We start from the raw sequence: 9,202 nt of genomic DNA, 5'->3' as shown, positions 1-9,202 counted from the left end.
AAGCCAACAACACCCTCTGTTTTAGCCTGTGCCCTCAGAAAATAAACCACCACTCCATTTCTCCTTCTTTCATGCTCATTATTGGACTTATTATTGGATTGGATTATGCAGGTATTTTTATAATGTTTAGTTTTCAATGTTGCAACACTTAAAATATAGACTGACATTTTAACAGTAATATCGTATATCGTATCTATATCACAATGTATGGCATATATACCGAGATATGCAATTTTGTCCAGCAAAATGCAGCCCTACTTACAATGAAACATCTTGAGGACCATTGGACTGGAGGACCCTTTCATAGAAAAGCAGATAGGCTTGGCTACCCTCGACTTTGCTCTCTGGCATGGGCTGAACACTGCCATCGCTGACATGGAACCATGACTCTCTAGGTGGCACTGTGTCTCCTTGCATTGACGCTCCATTGGACGAGGGTGTGGGGCGTTGAGACGGGGCCTTGACCCGCGCCGTATAATGACCTGATCTCATTGTCCCACTGTGCTCTACAATGCCGTAGAGGCTGTACAGCACTCTGCGGTCTCCGTCCGACACAGTCTTGCATTTGGCAGCACAGAAAGGTGCAAGGTCCAGTCTGTGAGGGAACTGGACATGTCTGTTCACTTTGCATAGACGGTGACCAATTTGTTGGAATCTCTTTAAGTGTAGCGTGAGCACGGGAGGAGGGGAGGAGATGAGCATTTGCTTGACGGCATCCGTGTATACGTTGCTTTCGTCGTTGGCGCGGTGCCTCGCTGTGCACGTGGCACACAGCAGGCGGTTCACCTGAGTGAGGTTCTCCACTTTGGTGAACTGAAACAGACAGGACTGCACGGAGCACTCCCTTTTCTCCGGTGTGGTTCTCGTAGCCAGTGTGTGGAAGGCAAGCTCTGCGTCCTGATTTACCACAGTGTACTCTTTGGGTTCGGCCGGAAAGTCTCTCTCCTCGTCAACATCCATCACTTCGGGGCATTCTGCTTCATCCAGGGACCTCTTGTCCATTTCATCTGCCGCCTCACCCATCACTTCTTGATCGGTCTTGGATATGGTTTTGTCTTTTGAGACAGTGAAACGATTGCAGTTCATTGAGCTAACACATGAGTCTTCCTCCATCCTTTCCGCATTGGCTTGGGCCGGATCACGGTCCTCTTTGTCCTGTTGTGAAACACCGATTTCGGCCAACTGCCTCACTGGAGTCTCTTCTCGAGTCCCATTGTCAGTGTGTTCTATAACCTTTGGGTGGGGAGAATCTGTCTGCGGAAGTCTCTTTGCGAGGTGCTTCGGTTTCTTGGCATGTTTCTTCTTGGGGTGGGGTATGTAATCATTTCCAGGGCTGTTCGCCTCATCTGAAACAGGAAGGGAAAGGTCGAGAAATGTCTCTGTGACTGACGACACCGTGTTGCATTCCCGACACATTACAGTGCTGGTGATTTCCCCACCAAACACTTCATCAACAAAGTTCCTGGGAGTTCCACTTTTCTCGTACTCTTTAACTGATTCCGTTTTCCCACATTTAGTCAATGCCTCCGATATCCCAGCGTGTAATCTCTTAGTCTCCTCGGCTCTCATCCCATCTAGCAGGTAGCGCAGGAGCTCTTGACTGTCCTGTTGCTTGTAGCCTTGGAACCGGGCAGCCTTTTTACAAACTTGCGTGAACAAGCCCCGGGGACAGACGACACGATCCTTGGTTCTCTGGATCTGACCGAGTAGCTGACACATTGACAGAGTCAGGGATCCAGGCTGGTCCAACTCAACCACAATAGGCTCTAGACCCGAGGAGGTACCTGGTGTAACATTAACATTGATCTTTTCCGCCGTCACTTTACTGAGAAGCTGCCTTAGCATCCATGTTTGACAGAGGTTCTGAATGACGGAATTGAAAAAACATGTGTTCCCAAGATTGTTGAGACCCTTCACTGAAAACGTGCTTCCATCTTTAGCTGTGACATGCTTCTGCGGATACACGGCCCCTTTCTTCCCATTCGTATTAAGATTTCCCTCGTTCTCTTCTTTGTTTTTATCAACCGTCCAAGGTGGTTCTTTCACCGTCGAATTTCTCGGTTCTGGAAGAGTTTCATGGCTCTTATTTGACACGGCTTCCGACTGATCTTCCAACTCTCTGGTCAATTTGTTTTTGATGTTGGTCACTAACTGAAGTATGTTTGCTGTCGATTTGTTGTCGATGTACTGGACTTCTTGATCACATAAATAACACCACACACTCCAGTCGTCCATGCTGACTACCAAGCAATGACAACCTGAACGGGGCTGCTCAAAATGTTTGACCGCATGTTGTTCCTCAGAGTTTCGGCCACATCCTCTGTGTCCACATTGTAAACACATCCATATATCCTCTATACCAGATGCCTGTAGTGTACAGTCCTGGCAAGTGTTGCAGTGTGTCACGGCAGATTTGACGAACTTGCGATCCACCCCCTTCTTGACATGTTTACAAGTGGTGATGTCCTCACCCTCCTTTTGACTTTTGTCCTTCCCGTTTTCCCTTTTCACATTCTGGCTTCCATCCTTCCCGCTTTTCTGTGACACTTTCTCATTCTGTCTCGTCTTCCTCCCTTTTTTCTTCAGCGCCATTTAACACTAACCGTACACATAGCAGATAAGCCTGATATATCCTACAAAATGTGAAAGAGTGTTGCCCAAATATGGTGATGGCTGACATCACCATGTGACTACATCACAGTAGTAGTACTACTAGCTCTGTACTAGCCTAAGTCATTGGGAACAGTGCCAGTTAGTATAATGCAATGCCTATGCCTGTAGTACTATACCAGTCAGGCTCGCATAGCCAGATAACTAGTCCACAATCTCCCAATGCTATATACAGGGTCTGGAACTACACCTGCCGGTATCTGACCATGGAAGCTGGCATTTGTCTCGTCATTTCCGTTCATGAAAATGTATTTTAAATGTATCCTTATATATTTGATTGGCTGAGCACGGAATGTGATGATGTAGGATAATTAATTTCCATTTCTGCTAAGCAGCAAGCTATACAGTATATGCTTAGATAATTTAGGTTTATATTAGGATACATTTGCGTGATTGTATAAAGACGAAACGGAAGTGGGGAGGAGGCTTCACTTCCGCTTTATCACTTCCTCATGATCAGAGTTTCCGTAGCTCCAGACTGACGGAAGCACTTGTGTGGCCAGACTAGTCTGCATGTGTCCCTTTTATGCCCACACGGAGACTATAGGTCACATGTGCCTTCCCTGTGCCCCGCACAAGGTCATTATGACAACAGAGATCAGGGATCTTCATATATGGGCATAGTATGGACAAGGACTAACTCTACAGAGATATCCATATATGGACATAAAGGGAGACCTCGTTCATGGCAGCGCCGTTTACGAGAGAGTTGTGACAACTCTGTTTACTTCACGGGGCCAGTCCAATGGCGGCTCTTCTACATAGACTTCTATTGGCTTAAGTAAAGTTTTGTGGGCCTACCGTCTGGCGTAACCGTCTGGGCACCCGACTGGTAATCCAGTCGCAGTGTGCCGCGGGTTCGACTCCCGAGCCCGACACGGCCTTTACTGCATGTCTTCCCCCATCTCTCTCCCGTTTCCTGTCAGCCTTCAAAAAACCAATAAAAGGCATAAGCCGCAAAAAAATGTCTTTAAAAAAAAAGGAACGTTTTGTGGTACATTTACTTTACTGGAGTACTGTTCTATACTTTTACTTCTACTCCACTACATCTAAGAGCCACAAGGCAAATACTGCACCCTTGAAAATCATCTTGAAATCGGTTCTTCTTCACCTGGTACAGTTTCATCTCAGCATGATGGCAGTGCTATTTAATAATTAATGTATCATGTTCAGGACAGTGCTTTTGACAGTTTTCTGAAGCTTGTTTACATTTTATTTAACACAAAAATACAGTAAAAACCAAATCACACCCGTTTGAAGTGAGGGCTGCTATTATCATCACTTCTTCATATGATGAATTGTCATTGGGAATTTAATCTTTGCAAAAGCCAATTTGTTCGTCCACATACAGTATGACGTAAATTATCCATTAATTGTCAATGGCATTTAATGTTTGTGTTAGAATCTACACTATATAGGAGGGGCTTGCGCCCCTCAAAACACTACATGATTGTTCAAAGTCATTTTTTTCAAAGACTTCCGAGCAAGAATAGTTGGAACTGCCAAGTCATACATTTTTTGAGGGGCGCTAGCTAGCCCTTACTATATTCAGCTATTAACTCAATCAGCGCCGGGATTTCTTCCAAAAAAGCAGCTTGGGGTGCTGCGCAGATATGGCAGATTTTACACTTTTACAACTTCCATCGTTACCGACTCGGTGCTCTACAGCCAGGCACCGGTCAAGTCTATCTATAAATGCACCACATCACTGTGTGTACGTCTGTAATCCACGTAACTCGAGAACCCTCCCTAAATCCTAACCACCCCTACATCGCATATATGGAGCTGGCCTGTTCTGACATCACACCTGATCACCCCCAACGGGCACTGATCACCCCTAGAACTCCATATATGGAGCTGGCCTGTTCTGACACCACAATGCTGTTCTGACATCACTGTTCTAGTACCAAATAAAACATGAAAATGGCCATTTCTTCTTCCACAGTGTTCCCATGCATCCTAGAAGCGTTCCACCTCTGCTCCAAAGGAGGCCTAGCTGCGAAAAGTAATAGCATGTATCCCTGTCACATGAAATGTTGTCCAAATAAAGCTTTGTATTATTCATGGCGTGAGCCTATGAGTCCATGTTATCTGGAGCAGCTCTCCCATCTCCACACACACTGTATTCATTCCAGCAGTGGGGAATGTTATTCGAGGGATCATCGGATGAATGCGCACGCACACAAGATTTGTCAGAGGGGAGTACTGCAAAGTCATCCAGAGAAGTGCTTCGAGTTCAGAATGTTGTGTTTGTGTTTCGGTTCACTATTCTCCTTTCTTCGTGCCTGGAGAAACACACAGGATTGGTGATAGAAAATGTAGAGCCAGAGTCATGCGAAACACTTTGTAATATAACAGAGTGAAACGCTCCCCCCAGACATAGGACGGTATGAGGCAGTGCTTTTCAAACCCAAAATGATATTTGGCCGCAGATCCAATCTGAAAAGGTTTTGTTGCCAGGGACACCCAGAAGATGATTATGATGATGACGATGATTATTATTACCCTTATTATTATTACATTATACTATATATTATATTATTATATGTTACATATTTTTCAGACTAGCAGATTTACAGTGCAAGCTTTCATCGTGACACGCTGTGAGCTTATAGATCTGCTATTTTTGAATAGCCAACGTAACTACAGTATACAGGGAAAAAGTGGTTAAAATGATTGTGATGCTATGGACGCCCTGGAACCCAACCAAGAACCCCTGGAGGTTCCCTGTACCCCACTTTGAGAACCAATGCCCTAAAACATGTGGAGAGCTTTAAATGCTGTGATTGTCAAAGTGGGGGCCAGCAACCCCCAGGGGTCCTTGAGGGGGTTCCCAATACATTTAGTTCAAATTCACTGTAGCCTAAATATCAGTTTAACCACTTTAACACCACAGTTTATATCATTATATTTGAAAATTGCCGATCTACAAGATCAAAATGTGTTGCATCGTGTACATAGATTGTACATTTTTAATTAGACATTTTTAAGGGCCTTTTTTATTAATATATTATTTAACAGTAAGCTGACAAGAAATGGGGAGAGAGATACTCAGCAAAGGTCGTCGGGATCGGGAGTTGAACCCGCAACACGCTGTCTGACTAGATTACCAGCCTAGGTGCCCAGACAGCTACGCCAGCCGTCCGGTCCTAAATTGTACATTTCAACAACACAAACCCTCTCGACGGCAGTCCCTTCCAAAAGAAAAAGAAAAAGACACTTCAATTTGGCGAATCCTTGACATTAAACTGTTCAAGAACCACCGTTGGCTAAGCACCCTGCAGAGCCAACAATGGCGTGATGGTTATGACCTCCATCTGAGGAATGACATCAAGGCTCAAGGTTGAATTCCGCTGAAAACCCCTACAGCTTTCCCCATGAGCCCCAATGTGTCACTTATCTTCAGGCTATCAGCACCACCGTGTTATCTTGAAGATAAGCTCTTGTGGACAAGCAACGCCAGCGTTCCAACAGAGTAAATGAGGCAGTGTTCTACAGTGCCTCTCACTCAGTCTGAAGTGAACCACCCACTCTGCTGCGCTTAACTCATCAAAGCCGGGAAAGCATCTGTCCCATTTTAACCATCAATTTCTACATGTTGGTGCCGTTCTACGAGCTTGTAGATTAGCCATGTTTGAAAATTTGGAAAATGTGTCAAAATCTTTAAAAAAAATCATATACATATACACACATACACTGACTTATTTTATTTTTGAGATGTGGGTCAGCCTATACATATAGTTGTGGCAGGGATCTGTGACATGTCCTTGACTCTTTCCATGTCTTTCCATGTTGTCGTCGACAATAAAGCCGATTCTGAATGTTTGAGCACCACTGATTTATAGCAACATATGAATTTATTTGTATTTCTTTTTTCCAGACAACTGTTAGGATTTAGGAGACAGAGTTGGCCTCAGGTTGTAGCGGGTTAAAAAGAGCATCCATCTTTTCAGAATCACATGGACTTTTTTCACAGCAGAGGCGGCTAAATGGAGTGTTGGACACAATGGACAATGGCCCAAGGTCCGATCCGAAGACAAATGCAAATAATCATCTATCCAGCCCGTGTTCAGATGGTTAAATTTTTTTCTCCTGACCTAGCTTTCAAAACGGATGACCTCTAAAGCATGTTCCTGCACACGATTTTCTCTTCTGAGTTTGCATGAGTATTGGATCATTGTGTGCGTGTGTCTGCATGTGTACTCAAGTATGAGTTATAATTCAGCCAAAATAGCACATCTACAAGCTCACAACACAATGCCATCTGTTGGTGAGTCATGGATTGCAGACATACCGTACTCACTATTTTTGGCATATCATAAATAAACAGAACATATAATGCATCTTTGACACAACGAAAATCCTGACCCGGGACAAAAAACACATCCGCACATTCATTTTTTATGACGCCCAGGATCCCAGCCTAGCTAGCTGGCACACCCGTGTGTCATTGATTCCTGTCGCCAGTGCACCTTGAGCCTGCTGAAAGGGAGAAGAGATGGCGTGGTCAGCCTGTTTCATCATCCAGGCAACAATCTGGACCATATTAATGATCCAATACGATGTCTGATGGCTTTCAGCTCCAAGGTGAAAAATGACCACAAACAGATGTCCCCGTGCCATGTCCTGCACTGAACATTAATCATAGCGCTCCCCTGCCAGGCTGGACAGAGACACACACACACACACACACACACACACACACACACACACACACACACGCACACACACACAATACAATAGAAAATATCTGTTTTCACGCAGGTATGACAATAACGGTGGTGTCCCATCTATAGCAACTGGTGTACGTGCCACGTGCACATGCTTGCGTGCACGGCATGTGGAGTAGTGGTCATGTGATGTGGCTACTAGCTGTCATCTTTCTTGCCAGTCTCTGTTGTGAGGACTATAGCCAAAAACATCACGAATACAAAAACAAAACAAGCAGGAGCTGATGTCAGATGACAATGAGTCAGAGTTGTGTTGCGCACGACAGTGGTGAGGAATACTGGAGCATTACAATGCAAGGCAGTCGGAAGTGATTAAACTCTCAATTACTTCTGCAGCAGCTTTTGACAAAGGCGACGGGCCTCCTGTTTGGGACGCAGTGGTGTCAGGTATTGGATTAGCCCCGGCTCTCCCGAGGCCTTTAGACAAGATCTTATTTGCTCCACGGTAATGCTGTTAACCTCCCCCCGCCCGCCCCCACCCCCTTTAAATGTGGACACCTCGCCGACATGTCGGCAAGCTCTTCTGACAAGAGCCGTGCCGCAAATAACATTTTTATTAATTCCCTCTGCGGATTCCTTTTCAAATACATAGTTCGCTCCCTTCGTGGCCGTGCCCTACAATTGAACTCGATTTCTGAACCCTTTAGACCAACGGCGGCATAAGCCAATTAGTGTGTGTGTGTGTAATGCTGTGTGGGTGGCTCGGCTTGACAGGTCCTGTGGCGATTTTAGCATGGCATTTCTGGGGAGTGGCGGGGGGAGGTTTGTACGACGATCAGTTTGGAGTCACAAGGTCAAACCACAACACTGCGCTGCCAAATCGTTTTAGTTTCTAGATGCTCTGAAACATTTTAAACGTGCATTTAATAGCTCTACAAAATCACAACAGGTATAAGAAATTAAAAGAAAATGGATGGCACATTGTGAGCTTGTAGATCTATCTTCAAAGACTTGAAATGGGACATTCTGCATAATGAGTATACTTTTACTTTTGGTAGCCTACTTTTAGTGCATTATGATGTCAACACTTTTGTACTTTTACTCAAGTGTATTCCGGACTCACTCAGTATTAATGATGGAACCAAATAGACCCGAATTTGGTATTTTCTTATATTGTGGTAATGATATGATACTTTTAGATGAGTGCAAACTCTACTTATTCCACCACTAACTAACAGCAGGGATACCAGAAGTCTGCTCCGAAACAGTCTGGCATGAAGATGAACAGGAGTGTAACCCCCCCCTCACCCCCCCAAAAAACCCTGCCTCTCTGCCTGCCTCTCTCTCTCTCACTCATATGAATGTAATTTCCTCTGTGGGCCTCGGGTCTTCTATGATTATTTTCACCCTGACGTTGCATCCTTTCATTTCGCTGTACTTTCACGGCACTTCAGACAAGAGTCCATTTTTAAAAGAGCTAACAGGAAAAGATTTGCAGACGAGATCGATAGCTGAAGATGAAACAGACCGGAGGAGAGGAGAGCAGATGAGTGTTATACTGCCGTTGCTGTTGCGTGCGTGATGTGACGTGAGTGAGGGCGAAATACAACAACAAAACAAAAAACGGTGGTATGTAGAGCTTGAGACAAAAAGCTGCCCTGATGGAGACAGACAGACAGACAGACAGACAGACTTGACAGAATCACTTCAGACAGAAATAACAGCTTGCGAAACCATTCCTGAACGGTTTGTCTTTTCTATACATGGGTTCATACCCTGCTCTTCCACATGGGAAACCATTCAAAGCAGACTCACCCAAAGGTGAAACTACACTTGCTAAAGGAGATTCTAAGGCTTCTGTT

The 9,202-nt window shown here is 44.8% G+C and overlaps 1 protein-coding gene across 1 annotated transcript; it reads right to left on the bottom strand.

The window, feature by feature from the left end:
- Positions 1 to 258: 258 nt before the first annotated feature.
- Positions 259 to 2,235, bottom strand: LOC308330856 (ubiquitin carboxyl-terminal hydrolase 16-like; the record flags this gene model as incomplete). Its single annotated transcript, XM_080785931.1, has 1 exon — positions 259 to 2,235. One exon carries the CDS (start codon positions 2,233 to 2,235, stop codon positions 259 to 261), a length of 1,977 nt encoding a protein of 658 aa, XP_080642057.1.
- Positions 2,236 to 9,202: the final 6,967 nt, after the last annotated feature.

Source organism: Protomyctophum bolini (assembly GCF_963924005.1).
Source record: "Protomyctophum bolini genome assembly, chromosome: 16".
NCBI classification, from domain to species: domain Eukaryota; kingdom Metazoa; phylum Chordata; class Actinopteri; order Myctophiformes; family Myctophidae; genus Protomyctophum; species Protomyctophum bolini.
The sequence above is the reverse complement of the archived record's forward strand: the minus strand, read 5'-3'. Positions and strand labels throughout refer to the sequence as shown.